The sequence below is a fragment of the Panthera uncia genome, chromosome D2 (assembly GCF_023721935.1).
Source record: "Panthera uncia isolate 11264 chromosome D2, Puncia_PCG_1.0, whole genome shotgun sequence".
NCBI classification, from domain to species: domain Eukaryota; kingdom Metazoa; phylum Chordata; class Mammalia; order Carnivora; family Felidae; genus Panthera; species Panthera uncia.
Window position 1 is genome coordinate 37873872 of NC_064818.1, and position 21205 is coordinate 37895076.

Sequence of the window (21205 nt, forward strand, 5' to 3'; positions counted from 1 at the left end):
GCACTGGGTGCGTGGGGGCCACCCCCACCCCCACCCGCACATACACTTTGCCTTGGCCCAGCTCCCCGCAGAGCTCATCCCCAGCCCAGGGGTGGAGAAGGCGGTCCGTCAGACCCCGGGCTCCCGCCTCGTCACACGAGCCACCCTCTGGATTATTTGAAAATAAAACGCAGGTGCCGTCTCACTTGGCCCGTAAATTGTCCAGCAGCTAATAGATGAGGACGTGGTTTTCACACCCGCGAGGCCGTCGTCACGCCTCACAAAACATGGCCTCTCTCAACCGTTTGCAATACGAGGACACACTTCCGCTCACCACGTCGGGCCGAGGGTTGGGACTTGGGCTTCTCTCACCTTCTGCACGGTGAGGGGCTCTCGGGGAAGGGGACGGGCAGATTCCCATGGAGCCCATCTTCTGGGCCCTTCTGGGCCGGGGCTTCTTCCTCCCTAAAAGTGATCCTTGGGGGAGAGGGTCAGGGAGGGGGGCCGCCCTGGGGGGCCCCCCGCTTGTAGTCACTGCAGCAGCACCGTCTGTCTGGACAGTGTGACCCGGGGCTCCCCACTCCCACAGGACTCCCCAGGGGCCACAGCCACGCGTGTTGGTGGGTGGGTGTGAGTGCCTGTGTGTGAATGCATGTGTGTGGCGGGGCGAGGTGAGCACAGGGCCTCTAGCAGCTCTGGATAAAGTGGGTGTATTTAGAGGGGACTCTGTGCCTGAGGACAGACTGTTCCTGGCTCTGGACAGAGTTCTAGGGACAACCAGATGCCTGACTCTAGAGGCGGCTGCCTGCCCCCAGCAGATTGCACACCCCCCCCTCCTCCTCGTCCCAGCTGCTCCTGACCCTTCTCTCTCTCCCAAAGGCTGTGAGGGAGCCCGGCCCAGGCAGCACTGGCCAGGGAGCAGCTTGGGCTGGTATTTGGATGCCTGACCCTGGGTTTCCCAGGCCAAGGAGAGAGGGCAGGCTGGGGCCTGACTCCCTGCTCATCGTGGGACCCAGCCCCAGCTCCAGCCGCTGGGAAATCCACTGGGAGTGTCTCGTCAGAATCAGAAATGGCACAGTGTGGAGGTCAGAGTGCTCGGCAGAGGACCCCACTTGTCAGTCTTGGGCGCCACAGCACTCCCTGGGCCTCCATTTCTCCACCTGCCATGTTGGCAATATTGTTCCCTGTCCTGGCTCCTGCTACGACTGTTAGGAGCACACATGGGACCACAGAGCCAGGGAAGACACGGGCCTGTGGCCGGCTGGTTGCCTGGCCCAGCCTCCAAGCGTGGGGGCCCAGCAGGAAGAGAAGGGCCATCACGGAGCGTGTCCACTGCGGCCTGCAAGCGTGTCTTGATGGCCCCGACACATAGATAGGGACGCGGCAGCCCCACATCACACATTCTGGGAAGACAGTGGTTCTAGGAGCCTTGTCTAGGTCACACGGGGGGCCCAAGGGCTCCCGGTGGTGCTGGAGCTGAGATGGGAAGGGGTAGGGTGGTTGAGCGCGCCTGGTCTCCCTCCCCTGTGTCTGGAGCAGTCACCGAGGGGGCTCCGTGCACCAAGGCCTGGGGGCAGGGTGCTGCCTTGGGCTCAGCCCCAGTTCTGCCTCCACAACCTTGCCCTGGGAGCGAGGACTCGGGGTTTGAACCCTGGCACCACCACGTGCCCGCTGGGTGGCCTCGGGCGAGCCTTCCTTCCTGGGGGCCTCAACTTCGCCCAGACAGAAATGTGGGGGGTGTGGGCGTGGGGGGCGGGGGGGGGGGCAGGGGTAGGCCCAGAGCTGGGCCGTCCTCTCCTGTCCCCTGAGGTGGACTCTGCTCTCCCCGGGCCCTTGCGGCCAGCTGCCTCTGGACATGGACATTAAGTCTAACCGGAAATCCTTCCTGTCCAGGGGAATTACTGGTTTCCACAGCTCCGGGAGATGTCGAAATGCAGGCTGTGTTTGCCTCGGGTTTGTTTTCTTTCCACGGAAAACAAAGCAAAACAAACACAGGGGCGCATGCACACTGACACACAGGGCAGATCCCCGAATGTTAACCTTGAAGCCTCAGCCCCAGCACGCAATGGGTGCCAAGGGTGGGAGGCTTGGTCCCCCCCTCTGATTTCCTGTGTGATCTCTGACAAGGTGTTTCTGTCTGAGCCACAGACAATGGGAGCAAGAGATCCACGTCTCCAGGGACCCCCTTCCCCCGCCCCCCACCGGTGGCAAGCCACGCACTGGGCCTGGTGCTCACTGAGCCATCCTATCTGCATACTATCCCTGGGGGAGCTGGGGCTCTGAGAGGCAGAGGAACTTCTCAGCTTCGCACAGCCGGGGGAGGCGGGGCTGCTGGGCACAGGGGCACTCTGACAGACCAGGACTCCAGTCCTCACACCTGTACAGATCTGCAACGGGGAGGCCAGCACCCCTCTGTTGCTGCTGGCTGGGGGGAGGGGGGTACCTACTGCCGACAGGTGAGAACTCTCTCCTCCTCCTACCGTGTTGGGGTTGGGTCCCCTCTCCACTCACCTGCTTGGCTGTAGGGACACCCACCAGCCAGTTCAGGCTGACCCTGGCCCCGCCTGCCACTTCGCTCCCCCCGAGGGCGGCACCTGGGGGTGAGCATGCCCATAAGCAGCAAGAGGAGACTTGGTGGCTTCTGGGACTCACGGTGCACTCCAGATAACACAGGGGGAGCATTCCCTGCTTCTGGAGCCGGGGATCTCTGCTCCTGCCTGCTCCCCGCTCCTCCCCCACTGTGGTCCCCGATCCCAAGGACCCACACTTTTTCTCTGCTCTGTCCCAGAGGCTGCAGTCTGGAGGCAAAGGCTAGCCCACAGACACACGACTTGACCTATGTACTATCTAAAATTTCAGTAAACTCGTTGCCAAAATTTAAAATTGGAAAATTTCACATAACAACCTGGGTTTCCAGCCCAAGTAGTTTATTCTCAGATGGCAGCAATTGGCTGGAGCTGTGGATGGAGTGCGGCGGGAGCGTCTGCCCACCAGCCTCCGCGCTGACATCACCACTGACCCCACAGGACCATGAGGGACTGTTGCTGGCATTTCTTGGCCTTGTACATTGGACTCATCTGGGGGCTTTAAAATCCTGAGGACACAGGCCAATTTCTCAAGCGTCTCTGGGGTGGGACTGTAGCTCCCATAGTGATTCTGGTGAATAGGGAAGGGCCCCCATGTGCAGGTGGCTTCTTAAGAGCCATGACTTCCCGTCCGTGGCTCTCAGCAAGAACCCCACCTTGTGACAGCCCGGCCTCATCCTGACCTTGCTCAGAAGAGAGACCCTCTGTTCCCTCTCCTGGGGACTTGCCAAGAGGCCCGGGACACTTCAGATTTCTCATGGTGTGATGCCCAGTGTGTGAGTCCCGAATTCTGGTCTTGGCAAGAAGCCCCAGTGTGGTCATGGCTTTGGGGCCTAGGGCTGCTGCCTCCAAGGGAGATTCACTCCTATATATGGTCACCCGGGAGTCCCATTGCTGAGCTAACGTGTGACCTAATGTGCTGACAATCTCGCCCAGTCTGGGGCCCAACTTGGGGAGGGCCCTCCCTCTGGAGAGAGCGTCTACTGTGGGGCAGAGGGGCTGGGAGAAGGCAGATCCACAGCATGGAGGCAGGGCAGGGACAAGATGACCCAGATTCGGGACAGCAGAAAGGCAGCTAGAAGACCCCCCCCCCACCCACTTGACTTCACACATCTGTGAAAACGTCCAGCTCCCCACCGATGCTCTGTGTCAACAACAAAACCCATGAGCCTCTCTCGCTTTTAAAAGTTCTTTTAATACAGCATGAAAAGGCTATATTGCTATAGGCAAGCTGTATACAGATTTTCCAGGAATAAGGCACACAACGGAATGCCATCCCGAGGGCAGCCCTTCAGAGAGGCCGGGAGCCTTCTCCGCACACCCTCCGAGCTGGGCCCACGGGTTCTGTTTGTCTCTTTAGCTGGACACACACATATTAACAGATACAGACACGGACAGGGTCACCACACGGGAGTGGAGGAGGTCCAACGGCGAGGCTGGCAACAGACAGCGATGAGCCCTTCTGCCACCAGCCCCTGGGGGACGGCTCAACCACCTCCCTGAAGGCCGGAATGCCTCCCAAACTTCAGGGTTAGTTCTTGCACTGGGCTACAATGTAGTGATGTTGGATTAAATATTCATTTAGAGTAGATTCAAGTCTATTAGATGTTGGAGGGCAGGTGTAAGGGCTCCGGCTGACAAATCCAAGTTCAAAGAGCATGGGGCCCAGAGGCGTGGCTCAGACGGCAAAACTCCAAAGAGGGGCGTCCAAAGAAGTCTGCCTCCTGCTTCGTCTTCCCTGCTGGGCCCTGCTGACCCGAGCCCTCCACCAGGCCAAGGAGGCCATCTTCGGCTCTGGCCAATCATGGAGGGGCCGGTTAGTGATAATATGCTGGCTCTGTGATACTGATACGCCCCTCTTCCCCTGGCCCACTCCCTGCCCCCCTACAAAGTTAATAACCATAATAACAAGATAATAATAAGAAGGTGCAAGAGAATGGATTACAATGCTGTGTTATCCTCAGCTGAAGAGGCTCCAAGGGGTCACTATTCCCTTTTCGGCTATGTTATCTAATAATAGCTTCCCTTAAAAAAAAGCAATACTTTCCAAAATACACATATGTATAAATACAGGACACGAACATATTAATAAGTCTAAGCACTTGGATAATATGCTTGGCCACTTAATACTGATATTTTCATCCAAGGAAAACAACACAGAATAACAACAATATGGCTTAAAGAATTGCAAAGATTTTTTTTTCCTCATCAGAATTATGTACCAACTTCATATAATATTCTATGTAGACAATATTTCCTTCTTAATGTAGTTCAGTTGCATACTTTTTACAGATCAAAGCATAGTAAAAAAAAAAAAAAATCAAACCAAAACCAAAACGAAACAAAAAACCAACAACAGGAAAAAAGAGAAAAGTTATCACCATAAATATTTTCTTGCAGCTCAACCAGAAAGGTTTGCAAAATACTTCCAGAAATCTTCGTTTGATATTCTACTGCCCTCCTGAAATCTCCAAAGGTTTGAAAATGCCTCTCTTTTTGTTTTTTTTTTAATCTCAAAGATCAAGCAATTATATTTTTTCTTTTTTCTTTTTTCTTTTTTTTTAAAAAAGCCCCCTCAAATATATACAGACAAAAATCACTGTCGAGATTTTTCGGGAGAAGGTAACAAATTCAGTGTTGTGAGAAAAATTGGTAACCAGAAAAAATTTTAACATCTATGAATTTTCTTTTCAAAATACACACATAGTATTTTTCTTTAAAAAAAAAAAAAGGAATCGTGTCAAGTATAACTCAAAATAAATACAAATTCACAAGTAGAGCTATCGAATACTTCATACGGGTTAAACACTGTTCTCTCTCAACTAGATCACTAGATCTACTAACTGCCAGCGATTGTCCCTTTTGAACGTACAAACCACACGCTTTCTTGTCTCCTGGGCTCCCAGGCCCTCTGAGCACTTCGTCCTCGCAGTACCCGGCCTCGACAACGGTGGCTTCTGCCGCCCATAGAGAGCTCCCCAGTTCAGCCAGAGCCGTGCAGGAGCAGGGGGTACACAGAGAGGCTGCTTTGGGGCAGGAGGGCCCGGCCCCCACGCCAGCCAGCTCTGCATAGAAGGCAGGGGCAATGACTGCCAGCTGGATAAGCCCACTGGAAAGGTCACTTTGGGGTGATATCCCATTTCCTACTGGCCCGTGGACTCCAGCGGTCTGGAGCCTGGGTTCTTTTTAGGGTGTGGGCCTTCCCCACCGCTGTGGGACAGTCGGCAGGCTCCGGGCATCCTAGGGCCAGGGTCCCCCTCTGGGGCCAGGTCCCCGGAAGGGCTGGATCCCGGTCCTCACAGCAGAGACGAGCTCACTGCCCACCACCGCGGACACTACCTTCAGCAGTGCTCTAGAATGACTGACAGCAACAGCTTCTCCCTGGGGACAGAGAGCCTTGGGCCAGGATGACTCCAGCTCACCTTGAAACCATGGAGAAGACAGGAGACAGCTGGGAGGGATCCCTCAGTGGCATTCCCAGTGGAAGGGGAGGGTGTTCACAGTCGGTTCCTGGGCATTCTGCCCCTGTGGGCGGCAGGGAGGCGGCTACAGGGCTCGGGCTGGAACTAACACACTCTTGTTAAGTGCTCAGAGGGCATGGCCCCCTGATATCTACCCTGCAGCCCCCCTGGCTGCAAATACACTCACTCCGTCTCTTCAACGTGCTCCCTGGACCCCTGGTTAACACTTCACTGTAACTCCTCAGTCGTACACAGCATTTTCATTTGAAAACAAAAGGCGATTGGGCACCCGTTGGGTGACCTTGAGCCACGGTAAACACTGAATTTCAGGCCCATTTCATGGTCTGATTTTTTTTTTTTTTTTTCCCACAGAGGCATGATGTTGGGGCAAAATCAAGTGACCCAGTCCTGACAGATGGCTCTCTCCCTCTCCCTGGGAGAAAGGAAGGATGATGGGACAACAAAATTAGGACTTCTCACGGGGGAGAGAGAAGAGAAGGGAGCGTGATCCCTCCCACCAGCCAGGACAGCGTTCTGACCAACGTGACTTGCCCAGAGGCCTCCCTGCTCCCTTGGGAGGTAGGAAATCATTGTCCCCATTTTATAAATGAGAAGTTCTGTAGCTTACATCGGGGTTGCCAAGTGTGACAGGGGATCCTTCTCCCTCATTTTTGCAGGGATGGGGGACCTCAGGCGGGGCGGGGGTGACAGGGGGTGACGAGAAGACTGGCGCCCCTCAATTCTCACCTAAGTGACTGATGGGTGGCGGTGTGCAGTCTGGGACTTGGACGGCCTCTCCAAATAAGGCTCCATGTGAATCCCAGCACTGAAACAGGCCTCTGCTCTCTGGAGTCACTCTCTCACTTAACTAGTGGGGAAACTGAGGGCCGGAGATGAGAAGTTCTTCCCAAGGCTACGTAGTGTGTCAGCAGCAGGGCCAGCATTTGAACCCAGGTCTCCAGGACACCAGGCCTGAGTCTGTCCTGCCAGAGTGCCTTCCCCACCGGGCCCTTCAGCCTCGATCAGGAGGTGGCCCCTAGTGTTGGGGGGAGGTGAAAGAAAAGGGTAGGGAATGGGCCTGACAAAATCCAAGCACAAAATCCAATCCCAAGTGGAAAACACGTGCGGTGGGGGGCAGGGGAGGCATTGTCTGATATGCCCCAGGTCACACCGTGGAACGCTGTCCAACATTCAGTGCCTCCCTGTCCCTGACCTCTGGGTCTAGGGTTTGCAATGCTAATGATGTCAGAGGCAGTCGGGTTTGGGGCTCATGGTGGGCAGGGGGCAGAGATGCCCACTCCCCAGCAGCTGCTAGAACCGGTGTCAGCTCGCCAGGATTGCTGACACAAACAGGACAGAAAAGTAGGGCTCTCTGAGTGGCTTTGCACTCAGGGCAGACTGGAAGGTTCTGGGTAGAGAAGGAGGCCTGGGTAGTCCTGGGGAGACAGTCCCCTGCAGGCTTTGGGATTCACAGTAAATTTAGTGCACTTGTGGCCAATGCAAGGCTGCTCAGCCCAAAGGGAGTCTCAGAGGAAGGGACCCTGCAGGGGACACCCAGGGCTTTATGGGGTCCTGTGTACTGACCTCCGCTCACCCTTGCCCCTTCTGCACAGACCCCAGGCCCACCTGTAGAGAGTCCCAGAGACCCGGCTTTCTGTGGGGGCAGCTATGTCAGTAACACTGTTTGTCAACACACGCGAGACAAGAACCTAAGACGCCCCCTGCCTAGGCCGGTAAGGCTGCGAGGCCCCGCCCCCACGCACGCAGCACGGAGAGACACAGGGAGGGGGCGTGGTCTCTGGCTGGCAGGAAAGTGGCTGTGGGCGCAGCTGGCGGCGGCTCATTGCACTCGGCGGCAGTAGTAGCCCAGCACCTTGCACTTCTCACAGAGGTGCTGGGGGTGCTCCTTGCTCTGGTCGGACACGTCCAGGCCATCGGGCTTCTCCAGGGGTCTCTGCAGAGAGGAAGGAGGGAGTGGAGAGAAAGACAGAAACACAAACAGAAGCAGGGAGAGTGAGACAGACGCAGCGAGGGACAGCACCAGACAGACAGACAGACAGACGGGGAGGGGGTGCCCAGAGAGCGAGCCTGTAGTCACAGAGGTTGTTTGCCTAGGCGCTTGGGCCCTTCCTGCCTCTGGCCTGTTGCAGGTGCGTGTCCTGGGCTGGGGCTGGGCAGTGGGAGGGGCTCCTGTACCCGAGCGACTAGACGCCACCGTGCCCTCCCCCAGGACTCTCGGAGCAAGCCCAGGACAGAGGCGGGACAGTGGGGCACAGACATCACCCAGGTGAGGAAACCGAGGCCCAGAGCAAGGAAGACCCAAGCCCAGTCTCCTGATTTCCAACACACCCAGTGCTCCTCGCCAGGCCGCTTGTCACTCCCATGCTTCGGGGTTAGGGTGGATGAGACCTCAGCTCCGTGAGGTTAGCAGCCAATGCCCCTCATCCCAAGGCCTGGTACTGTACGTTGAGTGGCCAAATGATCAGAACTTCACTATATGATTTTAGGTAGCCTCAGTTGCCGCACCTGTAAAGTGGGCCATCACTGCACCTCGTCTGTGGGGCCGTGGGAGGAATCAGATGTCTGGATGTTTGTATGCTAAGCAGCGTGAGGCACGTACGAGAATAGTCTGTGACATAGGGAGCTTCCCGCTCCCTCTCACTCTCCTGTCCTGGTACTCAAAAGCCAGGAAAGATTTGTTCCCCTGGAAATTTTACGGAGGCTATTAGGCACACCTCTTGAAGCAGATAGTTTCGTGGCTGGCAGGCGAAGCCTCAGCCCAGAGCCCCCTCCTGCAGAACAGTCCCCTGCATGGATCTGGGGGGACTCAAGGGAAGCCAGCTGGGACCCACACGCTGGGGACAGGGAGCAAGAACTGCAGGCTGGTGTGAGGCCAGGGAGCCTCGGTGCCAGTGACCGTGACCAGGGATGGCCCTGGAGGGAAGCTGAGGGTGAGCACTGCCTCCTGGGCAGACCACGAACCTCTCAAAAGTAGTGCACTGGCTTTACCCAATACCTGGCCCGAAGCTGACACTCGCAGGGGTCTGGGAAATGGAAGAGTCACGGGGGTCTAGGAGATGAACCATGGGGACTGCGGATGGGCAGGGTTCTGATCCAAGGGTCATAAAACCCACCTCTGCACTTTCAAGCCTAGAGCCACACAGAGAAAGCCTGCAAAAAAGGACGGGAGCCTTGGCCTTGTCTCAAGGGGTTGTGAGATGACTGGCTTTCCTGGCCAGGGGAGGGGAGAAAGAGTTTGGCTTTGTGTCAGATACGGGCTTGAACCACCTACAAGCTGTGTGACCTTGGGCAAGCCACCAACCCTCTGATCCTCAGTCTCCCCGTCTCCAGAAGGGGACATTGATAACACTTTTCTCATGGGGCTGTTGTTACATCTCAGTGAGTAGAAAGAGCATAGCAGATAAAAACTATTAATGTTGCTTATTATGATTATTAATGGGAAGGGGATACCCACCAGGTAAAGAAAGGGTCATTGAAGCCACGATTCCAAGCTTGAAGGCCTGTGAAGGCCCCATCACCTGCTCTCCTAGGCATCTCATAAATACCAACAGCACCCCATGGGTGAGCCAGGGCCGAGGACCTCCCTGCTGGCCAAGCTCCCTGGCTGAAAGAAGGGCTCCCTGACCTTGAGCTGAACTCTGGGTCCCTATACGTCCACCTGTCATCACAGCCACACAGGGGCCACACACTCTCCGCTTGGCTCCCACAGGCCTGAGAGAGGTAGTCCTGAGATCTCCCCTCATCCAGATCAACTCAGCCTGGTTTCTAGCTCTCCTCCCCAACTCTTCATGCTGGCCGGGGCCCCTCCTTGAACCAGCCTTCCAGGTGGGGCCAGAGATTCCACAATAGGCAGGCCTGAGGCCACTCTTGCCCCCCTCCCCATGGTTTACACCTTGCAAATCACTGCCACACAAATCATACCATCCCACCTGACAGCCTGGCTGGGAGGGGCACATTACTCTCCCCATATGTTACAGATGAGGAAACTGAGGCCCCAAGACATTAAGGGTCTTGCCCTGGGGCCTGCAGCTTCACCTATCTGCCCAGGGCTGTTGGACAACAACTTTCTCCTCCGGAGCCTCAACGTACCCTTCTGTAACCTGGGCGGGAGGTCAATAACATACACTGTATGCATGATAGAGAGAGAAGTCGGTGTCTTAAAGCACTGTATAACCATCAAGTCAAGCTCTGCGAGACTTAGCAATTGCTGTGTGACCTCCAGAAGTTCCTTAACCTCTCTGTGCCTCAACGCCCTCTTCTACAAAATGGGGCTAATAAGGGCACCTACTTGTAAGGTGGTTGTGAAGAGTAAATGAGTTAATACATGCCAAGTTAGCTGGCACGTGAAAACCAAAGTGCTGGCCAGTATTAATGTCACATATCATTGTTGCTATTATTAGTGTGATGTAGGACTGGGGGCAGGCTGGGAGCGAGGGATCCAGCTGAGTCCCCGTGGAAACACCCTTGCGATACCCTCCCCATCCCTCCTCGGCCGTGACCCTATCAGTGTCCCTTTCCCTTCCCTCCATGGGTCGGGGCTCCGCTGAGTGGAGAGCGCAGGGTGGGGGCGGGGGGGAGCCGCCAGGATGACTCCCCTCTGTGGAAGGAAAACCTTCAGCTGCTGGGATGGACCACCCCAGGGCCGCCCCCACCCCCCAGCAGGGAGGCAGAGCCCTTCAGTGTTTTCTTCTCCTAGGGGGCAGGGGAGCCGCAGCCGGAGCCTGACGGGAAACAGATGTGGCAGGAGAGGGAGGAGAGGGAACCGGAGGGTTCTCAGGGGATGGATGCCCCACAGGTCAGAGCTCAGGGGGCAGAAGAAATAAAGCAGCTCCTCTCCGCCATGGGGGCCTGGGGCGGGGGGGGCGGCGAGGGCCCCAAGTCTTCCTCTGAGCTCTTCAAAGGCCCCTGATTGCTGGGGAGGCGGGTGGGGACATGCCCCTCCCCACCCAGCCTGCAACCCCTCAGAGACAGAGGAGCCAGGTGAAAAGTTCGTAGAGGCCAGCGGAGGAGATTGGGGATGCTAGATGCTGGGACACTGGGTCCTAGGCCCCCTTAACATTGCCTGGCTGAGGGGCTTGCTCAAGCCCTGTGGTCTCTCTGGGCCTCAGTTTCCCTACTGCACACAGCAGGGTTCAACCAATAGGGCTGACGGACGGAGAGAGGAAGAGCAAAGCCACATGTTTCCGGAGGATCCTTCTGGGTTGGGTACCAGTGCGGAGACTGAGCCTGAGTATAGGGGTGCCCGTGGGGGGCCGCGCTGAGACTGAGTGTGGCAGGATGCTCCAAAGCACAGCTGGCCTGGGGATGGCGGCTCCTTCCTCGTGGAAGGAGCGAGGAGCCCTGCCCTGCCGGATGCTAGGGCAATACAGGGGCAGGGGCTGAGGAGGCTGGAGACACTGCAGGGAGGCTGGCACCCTGGCCTCAGGCCTGTGGGCGAGGCCGTGCCTCTCTGCTCAGGTTGCAGAGGGTATGGGCATCATAAGGACCAAGTGAGCCTCCCAGACCCCCAGCACCGACCCAAGTCCTGCCCTGACCCGCGCAGCTGAGCCCCCTTGGGGGCTCCCCAGCCCAGCCCGCCACCGTGACGTGGCCTCCGTGCTCCCCTTTCCCTCTGGCCCCAGACTTGATCCCTCTTCATGAAACCCAGCTTCTCTACGGACCTTGAGTCAATCACTTACACCCCTTGCCTCCGTTTCCCCCTCTGTAGAAAGGAAAGAGCAGTGCTGACCTCGTGGGGTAGCTGAGAGGATGACGGGTATTAAGTACTGTTATAATTTTCCCATCCTTGCCCTCTCCCATCACGGGGACCCACCTGCAGCCTCCTCTCTCCCTCCCGCCCCCAGGAGCACGCTGAACCCTTCGCTCCGGCACACCCAGTGCCTGTGCAGCTGAGCTGAGACATGTACTGACTCCCGCCTGGCCTCAGGCCTGGGCCCCCCAGCACTTCAACAGACTGTCTCCAAGCACAGAGGCAAGTTCAACCCCATTTCCCACCTGGGGACCTTGGGAAGAAGACGGGGCTTCTCAGGGCCCTGCTTCTCCTCCCTGTGAAATATGGATGAACAGAACACCCCGTCTGAGGGCAGAGTATACATGAGGGGTGTGTAGGGACTCAGCAGATGATGAGGATGATTCGGGCCAGAGTTTCCCTAAATGCCAGTTGCTAACCCTGTCCGATTGAATCCCGTCGCTGCAGTTGGAGAAGGGAAGGCCTAGAAGCCCTGAACTTGGTCGTCCTTCAGCACCTGCACAGATCTGGCCCCGGAGGAGCCCTCAGCCAAGTGGGTCCATGAGAGAAGGAATGAACCCCTCTGAACAGCACTGGCCATGCCCCAAGTGCCCCTGGGAGTGCGGAGTTCAACCCACAAGGTAGTGTGATCATTGTCACACATGGTGGGAAAGGTGTTTTGGACTGGCGTCTCTGACCTCAGGAATTGCCGGGAAATCAGGAACCAGGACGCCTTGTCTCCTTTGAACTGCCCACTCCTGGCCCCATTCCCTGGATGTGCTCCCCAAACACTAGGCCCACCCACCGGGTCACCAGGCCTGTCTTGGCACTCCTGGGCCTGGGTGCCCCCCTCTTTGCCGTTAGGATGTGGGCTAGGCTCTGCCCCTAAGGAGACCCCCGTCTGCTGGACCTTGATGGCCAGCTTTGAGTCTCCTTGCCCACCTGTCATAGTGTGGTTGATGGGAACCACAGAAACCCTTGGGGGAGGGGGTGGGGAGGTCTGCAAACAGAGGCAATGGAGGCCAGCATGAGGGTCATAAAATCACAAGATGTTTCAATCAGGAGAATCCTCTCAGATGGCTCCCACGTGCGCTTAACAGGATAAAGCCCAAACTCCACACCGTGGCCTCCGAGCCAGTCCCAGGCGGCCCGCCCCACCCCACCTCTGCTTCACCCCTCAGCTCCACCAGTGCTCTGTGCCTGACCCTGGCCTCCCCACTTCGCACATGCTGTTCCCTCCAGCTCGGCCACCCCCACGCAGCCCCCTGCAAGCCTCCACCACAGCTCAGCCAACATCAGTGCCTCACGGGAGCCTTCCCCAAGAGCCTCAAAGCCCACCTCCCTTCCTGGCCCGCCTCCTCCACCCCTCTGCTCCTGCCATCCTTCTTGGTGACTCGGCCCACACGGGGAGGACTGGCCCTAGCCCTGGCTCCTTAGTGCCCCCACGCCATCGTCAACGTGACCTTCTCTCCCATTGCCCCCTTGGCCACACCCTGGACTTGGTCTTCAGACCAAGAGCTGCTCTCTGTGCAGCTCCACCCGGCCTGGGCCCCGCTGCATCCTCCCTTCCCATTAGGGCCCTTCTGGCCTCCCTTCCCGGCCATCCGGCTGACATCCCAGGACCACGCACGATCACACTTCTCCAAATATGCCAGCTCTTCAGCCTTCCTCCCTCTGAATCACTGTCCTGGCAAACCTCTGCCCCCGTCCACTGACTCTGGCCCACGCCTGCCCCGTGACCCTGCTGGAGCAAGTCACAGAACCAGGCTGGTGGCGCCAGTTACAACCTCACACCTCCCTGGGCCTGGGACGCAGCTAGATTTCTCTAGGAGGCCCATGTCCTCCGTCCTTCCCCGAGGCCACCACACCCCTCCTCACTCTCATTTCTCCTGAAAACCTCCTGTCCCATTTCAGAGAGAAGACGGAAGCCTTGGAAGTGAAGCTCCTCTTCTTTGTGCCATCAAACCCACCAACCTTCCTGACCACTCCCACGTCCCCCCCCCCCCCCCCGCCGTGCCATGGTAAGGCATCACCCCCTTGCTCCCGTATCATCAGCCCTTTGCTTCCTTCTGGATCCTTCTCACTTGCCTGTAACATGCTCCAGGACTTCCCGTCTCCATAACACCCACCTCAATGCCACCTGCCCTCCTGTGGCTACTGCCCCATATTGCTGCTTCTCTCTACAATCAACCCCCTTGAGGGAGTAGACAATGAAGCCTGACCCAACGAACCCCTCCAACCCCCGTCATGGCTCCACAGCCACGGCCCCAGACAACACGTCCACTAAGAATCGACGTCTCCACTCTGTCCTTAACGCCTGACCTGCAGGGCACCGGCTTAGTGGTTCTCAGACCTTAGGTGCAGTTCAACGAGATATGCATGTAATTTGAGGACCACCTCCGTGTTGCCAAATCTCCAGGGCACTTGGCCATGGCCATTATACCAGACATCTCTGCACCAACCACACCTGCCCACTTGAACGGTACACCGCCCCCCCCCCCCCGACCTCCAGGACTCCATGCTCCCCGGTTCTGCTCCGTGATGGATCCTTCCCCTCCAGCTGAGCCCCCAGTGCTGGGATTCTCCAACACATGGACTGGGGAATTCTGTCTCTACTTTGTCTACATTCTGCAGGAAATCTCATCCACTTCCTACATACCTCTAAGTCCATGATAACCAAGTATGTAGAAGCCACTGTGACTTCTCATATGAGCTTCAAAATAAATCCGACTGCCTTCTTGACGTCCAGACTTAGATTTTTCAGGAACATCTCAAATGTAACATGTGTATCAGAGGACTTTTGCTTTTATCTGGGATGCCTAGGTCTCACCCTGCCCTGCCCCCAGCCCAGGATGCCCACCTCAGTAAGCGTACTCCCTCCACTCAAGGGTGATAGTTCTCCTGGATTCCTGCCTCTCCCTCACCTCCCACATCCAATCCGGTGACATTTTGTGTTGGACTCAGGTCCAAGGCCACCTCCTAGGTTCAGACCTTTCCCAGCACGCACGGGACGGCATGGCTTTCCCACTGGACTCCTCACTTTTGATTAGCCAGCCCCACCAAGACTAATCTCTGCACACACCCAGAATAATCATCTCAAAGTAAAGCTGACAGTGCTGTTCCTCATGGGTTTCGAGAGAGCACCCACCCCACCCCACCCTATTCTTCTTGCCCTGCTCTCCTGATTCTTCACTTAGGTTTGGGCCTTGACCACCCAAGTCCTTAAGGCCACGGGGGATTTGCACCTGCTATACTGTCTTCTTTGGACGGCCGTCCCCCGCCTGTAACAGGTCTGGCTTCCTCCCATCCTTCAGGCCCCAGAGTAAACGGGCCTCCTCTTTGCAGCCTGCAGTGAGTACATCCTCCCTGGGATGACACCTCTGTCCCCCAGGCCCCAGAATGCCCACGTGTACCTTGGCCACCAGCCCCACGCTCAGTGCCTGGTACACTGAGGCCGTCCTGTATACATGAGTCAACTGAGTGAGCAAATGAACGAGATACGTGTTCTCTGGAGTGAGTGCCCTGCTGCCCCCCACATCCCCGCTCATCTCACAACAGGACCCCGAGTTCATTAGTACCGAAGAATTCACCGGGGGTCTGCGGTCGCAGGGTCTTGGTGAAATTGCCCCTTTACCCTCCTTCCCTGGGGAAATGGTGCTCCCTCACCCCCATTTCGGATGAGAACAACAAAGGGCCAACGTGGAGAGATCTGGTCTCCTCCTTGTCATATGAAGGAGTAAACCGAGGCCCAAGAGGGACAAAGTCACCCTCCCCCACACCCGAGGCCCTTCAGAGAGCCCCTCCCGCCGTGGCTCCCGCGCTCCCGGTGCCCGCAGCTCACCTGCTTGTGCGGGTACACGTTGATGTGGCACTTGATGCACTCCTGCCCCATGTTGGCCCAGGAGTTCCCGCTCATCCATTTTCTCTTGCACTTGGGACACTTATACTCGCCGAAACAGCGCTTCTTGCCCTGGTATGGGGTCAGACCCTCGCCTTTGGGGCGTGCCTAGAGGACAGGAAGCAAACGCAGGGCATTGGGGTCCACCGGCCCAAACTGACGCCCCTACAGGGGTCGCCCGGTCTTCCCCTTCAGCCTTCACACTCCATGTGCAAGACACCTTTCGTCCCCATCCAGGGAACACCGGGTGACCCCCAGAGCACACCCGGGATCCCAAGGCTGGGAGACCCACACAAGGGAGACAGAGAACAGAGGAGGTGATGGAGGGTACACATCCTTTCTAGATTTCGGGGACCAAACTGTGTGATGGTGGCCAGGAATTACTTCTCTGACTCCGATGTCGTAAAAAGGCAGCCAGTGGTCGCATGCACCCGCACACAGGTGCTCTTTGGCCACACGGTGGTGTGGTTTAAAGGGTTATTGGGCGGTGGGGGGGGGGGGGGGGGGGGGGGGGGGGGGGCGCCCGGGTGGCTCAGTCGGTTGGGCGTCCTACTTCGGTTCGGGTCACGATCGCGCGGTTCATGGGTTCAGGCCCCACATCAGGCTCCGCGCCGGCAGTGCGAAGCCTGCTTGGGATTGTCTCTCTCTTCCTCTCTCTCTGCCCCTCCTCTGCTTGCGCTTTCTCTCTCCAAATAATAAATAAACTTAAATGGTTACCGGAGAGGCAACACAGGCACAACGTATGCAACCTGGAAGGTGTGTCTCCCCTCCCCCTGGTCCCGGCCACAGCTCCCCTCCTGGAGGCTATCTTCATTTTCTTTACACCACCCCGGGATGGGTTCTGCATTTACAAACATACACAACATATAGACACGCACTCACGTCCCCATCCCTCACTCGAGGGACACCTTATACCTTCCGTTCTGCATCTTCCCTTTCTTAGTAAGCTATCTCGGGCATATTATTATTGTGAGATATGCAATAACACACCTCTTCCCTGCATCAGTACAAACAGCCCTGCCGTGTTCTGTTTAACAGCTGTACAGCGCGGTGTCTATGCGAGCTCTGCGGCGCTCGCCAAGCACCACGACAGAGCACCTGGGTTCTCCCACTCTTCGGCTATCGCAGTGCGACAATGTGTAATTGTGTGTGCGTGCGTGTGTGTGTACGTATCACATTTTGCACGCGTGAGGGGACGTGTGGGGGATAAATCCCCAGAGATTAAACCGTGGCGTCAATGGGGATGCGCGCTTTCAATTCTGAAGGATAATGACGCTTTGCCCCCGGCCCCCGCCCCCACCACCCTGCAGGGGTACCAACTTAATGTCCCATTTCCTCGCCAGAATCGGTCACTGTTGCCAGTCTAAGAGGTAGAAAGTCTTCTCAGAGTGGCTTTGACTTGTCTTTTATTGCAAGAGAGAATTCCCCGTGCATTTAAGAACCACTGTGCTTCCTTGGTTAATGTGTCACGTGGGTTGATCTGTGTCCTTCGTGATCTTTTTTTTTTTCTGCTGGGGTTTGTTATTTTTCTTGTTGACTTGTAACTGCACTTTATCTATTAAAGAGACTAATTCTCTCCTGCGTGGTGTTTTTGGTTTTGGTTTAAGCAGCTTTAACAAGATATGATTCACAGACCCCACATTTCACCTGTACGAGGTGTGCAATTCAGTGGGTTTTAGTATACTCACAGAGTTTTATATTAACCCTCACTGCAATCTAATTTTAGAACATTTGGTTGTCCCCCCCCCCCAAAAAAAAAAAGAAACCCTATATCCATTATACCCTTCTCACCCTACCCAGCCCTGGGCAACCACCAATCTCCTTTCTGTCTCTAGAGATTTCCCTGTTCTAGATGGTTCATATACGAGGAATCACACAATAATCATCCTCTTGTGTCTGGCTTCTTTCATTCAGTGTAATGCTTTTAAGGATCATCCATGTAGGAGCACGTCTCAGACCTTTATTCCAACTTGTTGCCAGATACTATCCCATTGTGTGGACATGCTGTATTTTATTACTTATTCATCAGATGATAGACATTTGGGTTGTTTCTAATTTGGGGCTATTATGAATTACACTGCGATGAACATTCACATACAAGCTGCAAGGTGTTTTATAAACTTGGATTAGTCACCTCAGTATTTGAAAATGGGACATTTCGTGGGCGCCTGGGTGGCTCAGTTGATTAAGCAGCTGACTTCAGCTCAGGTCATGATCTCTCGGTCTGTGAGTTCAAGCCCTGCGTCGGGCTCTGTGCTGACAGCTCAGAGCCTGGAGGCTGCTTCCGATTCTGTGTCTCCCTCTCTCTCTGCCCCTCCCCTGCTTGTGTTCTCTCTCTCTCTCTCTCTCTCTCTCTCAAAAATAATAAACATTTAAAAAAATTAAAAAAGAAAAAGAAAACAGGAGATTCCACCTAGAAATAGGACCACATTGGTCCAGAAATCTCTCAGGTGACTATTCACTGAGGCTGAGGAGTGGCCCCATCACAATGACTGCACATCTTCCGTGTCGTCTCTGTTCCAACCAGCTGCTCCTTGCATTTACGTCACATACTTGGCACTTGTAGGCTTTGGGTCTGACACAGGCTTAAACACACGTTCTCCACTGTGGATATTCAAAGTGTGGGTCCTAGACTGGCATCCGCAGCATTACCTGAGAGCTTGTTATAAATGCATGGTCTCAGGCTCCACCTTAGATCAACTGAATGGGAATCTGCATTCTAATAAGAGCCCCAGGGGATCCAAGTGCCATTAAGTTTAAGAAGCTCTGGGCTACAGGGTGATCCGTCTCTACAGTCATGTTTGTCCGGGTAATTGCCCATTCACAAAGTAGCGCATAAAGGTTAAGAGCACAGACTCTGGACTGAAATCCCAGCTTTGTGATCTTACGCAAGTTACTCGCAAAGATAATGACAGGAACCACCATCTGACTATTCTGAAGATCAAACGAGATAATACATGTAGAACACTTAGTGCCTGATACATAAAACAGCAATATTAGTTATTATTATTTACTAATATAGAATAATAGCAGCATGTAAAGCAATAATTTCTTCCTTCAGGAACAGTGTCTCTTATCCCCAAGAGCCAATACCACCACTTGGTGACAGCCTACTAGAATTTCAGGCAAATCACTAAAAAGGGACATACTACTGAGTGTGTAAATCTAAATTTAGAAAGTGACAACAATACTGCCCTGATCTCTTGGGCCTGCTGCCTAATGTCTTTAGATCTTTATTGGCCTTCCTGGCGGCCATTACATCCTGGGGAGGACGTTCAGTCTGAGCTCCAAGGCAGGGCTGGCTCTCAGCACTGGCAGGTCTGTGAGGGAGGCTGGTTATGCCGAGGGGAGCACTCAGCATGCAGTCGGCATCCAGGCTCCAGTCAAATTGCGGTAGAGGGGTCAACTTATGCTTTGAGCTCTGTTGGTCTGAGGTCCGTGGGTGTGCGGTGGTCCCTCTGACCCCTTCTGGTGCCACCCTTCCTACCTGGTGCCTGGTACCCGCAGCTTCGAAGCAACTCTAGCTTCTATGGCCTCCCTTCCCAGTAATCCTGAAATAAATGCTAGATGTACTCTTTCCCTGGTGTCTCCACTCATAAAGGCACCTACACTTAAAAGGTGCCTTTTAGGATGGGTAGGCACCGGGTGCCTCACCCATGGTAGCATGTGAGACTCCTGGATTGAAGGGGGAAATGTGGGGGCCATCACCAGTCAGGCCCACTCTGGGATCTGGCCCTACAGGCTTCTGGACTCAGAAACTGACAGGCCCTGCAGCTGGGGCAAAGGGCAGGGGGCAGGGTATCAGAGGGAGGGGGCAAGGCATCCTGGGGTCACTCAGCAGAGTGAAAGGTGAAGAATGGGGCAGAGCCGACAAAGGGTCTCTGCTTCAGAAGGAAACCCACACGAAAAAGATGATACAGAATGTGCACCAGAGGGAGAAGCAGGCAGATGAGAGGAAGGAGCGAGGGGAGGGTCGGAAAGCACCACCACACCGTGTAATTAGAAAACCAGCCGTTCTGGAGCCATCCATCAGGGAGCGTGAACTGCTGGGCAGGGCCCAGGGACAGGGGCTACCGCCTCCTGCAGGACCAGATGTCCTCAGCACCCCATTCCCACCCTGCCATCAGGCCAGGCACTGGCACCCCGCTGCATGGGACATGGCTCACACCATGGATGCCACGGCCAGGTGCCGGTGATCACATTCTGCCTCTGCTGGGACTATCTGGGGGACCCCGAGTGAGTTACTCAACCTTTCCGTGCCTTGGTCTCCTCATCTGGAAACCAGTATCATGGTGAGGGCCTGCCTCCCCAGGCTGCTGGAAGGATGGGAGGCATTCATGCATATGAAGGTGTTAGCTGACAGCTGGACATTACAAGTGCTCACTGACCATTAGCAATTTCAGGATGATTTTTCTCCTGGGTTTGGTGCAGCTGCCTTCGGGGCGATGCAGAGGCTGGGGCTGAGACCCGGGGGGTGTAAATCATAGGAGGAAAGCTCCCAAAGATGGGAGGGCACCTGGGTAAAGGGTGGGCCCACTATCCCCAAAGATGGAGGAGGTGGCAGGCAAAACAGGGACTGCATTAGGTATTTGCACCTTCTGGAATTTTCAGGGAAGAACCAAGAAAGACAGGGGAAGGCCGCGGAAGCTCTGTGGTGCTGCTGGCGGAGAACAAAGGGAAGAGCAAAGAGGGGAGATGCTTACAAGGTGCCACCTGTGTGCGGGGCTTTGCGCTCAGGGCTCCACAGCCTATCAGGCTCCCGCTCGACTCTTCCCATAACCCTGTGGGGCAAGGAATATCATCAACCCATTTAACAGATGGCGAAACTAAGGCACAGGGAAGGGGCAGGACTCGCCAAACAGCTTCCAGTGTCTGAGAAGCAGGACTAGGCCCAGCGGGCTTTTCCACGAGGCTACGTTTGGCTTCCCTTTTCTGTCTGTCACCCCCCAAATGTGTCTCTACCACAAAGCTGAGGCCTGTACTCAGAAGAAACGTCCTCAGCCCCTCTGCTCAGCCCAGCCTGGCGGCTCTGCCCTCCTGCGGGTCACAGGGGGAGAAATGGCCTGCAGGGCAGGGGTAAAGAGGCAGTGGAAGCCGGGGAAGACAGGCCAGAGGGCAGCTCTCAGCTCAGCAGCAAGGAGCCGCTTCCTGGAAGGACTTACTCCAACACTGTTTATGCTTACAGAGGAGGGCAGGGCCAAAGGGAGGAGGAATTTTTGATGGAACAAAGACTTCTCTACCCCCCACACTTTCCCCCTGCCTCCTCCCAGAAAGGCCAGCCTCTTCTCATAAACTTCAACATGAAACAGACGCTGACTGCCGACGGCTCTGCAGGGGCCGCCACCCGCCCGGGCTGGGAAGGATGCCAGGCCTGACCTGCTCTCCTGACCCGGGCCCCTGCCACGTACGGCTCTGGGGAATCGCATCAGCCCCGGGCACAGCTCACTGGTGCTCGACACCACCCTGGTAGCACAGACAGGCCCTCTGGGGGCCGGAGAGGCAAGATGACTGGCTCAAGGACACACAGCAAGCC

General features: G+C 55.8%; 1 protein-coding gene across 1 annotated transcript in view; it reads right to left on the reverse strand.

Annotated features, from left to right (window-relative positions):
• Nucleotides 1-3739: 3739 nt before the first annotated feature.
• Nucleotides 3740-21205, reverse strand: part of ZCCHC24 (zinc finger CCHC-type containing 24) — a 63307-nt gene continuing 45841 nt past the window's right edge. The window contains exons 3-4 of the mRNA XM_049645269.1: nucleotides 15616-15780; nucleotides 3740-7979 (exon numbers count right to left, since the gene is read on the reverse strand). Coding sequence (XP_049501226.1) covers nucleotides 7866-7979; nucleotides 15616-15780 — 279 coding nt within the window. The 3' untranslated portion in view covers nucleotides 3740-7865. The remainder of the gene's footprint in view (nucleotides 7980-15615; nucleotides 15781-21205) is intronic.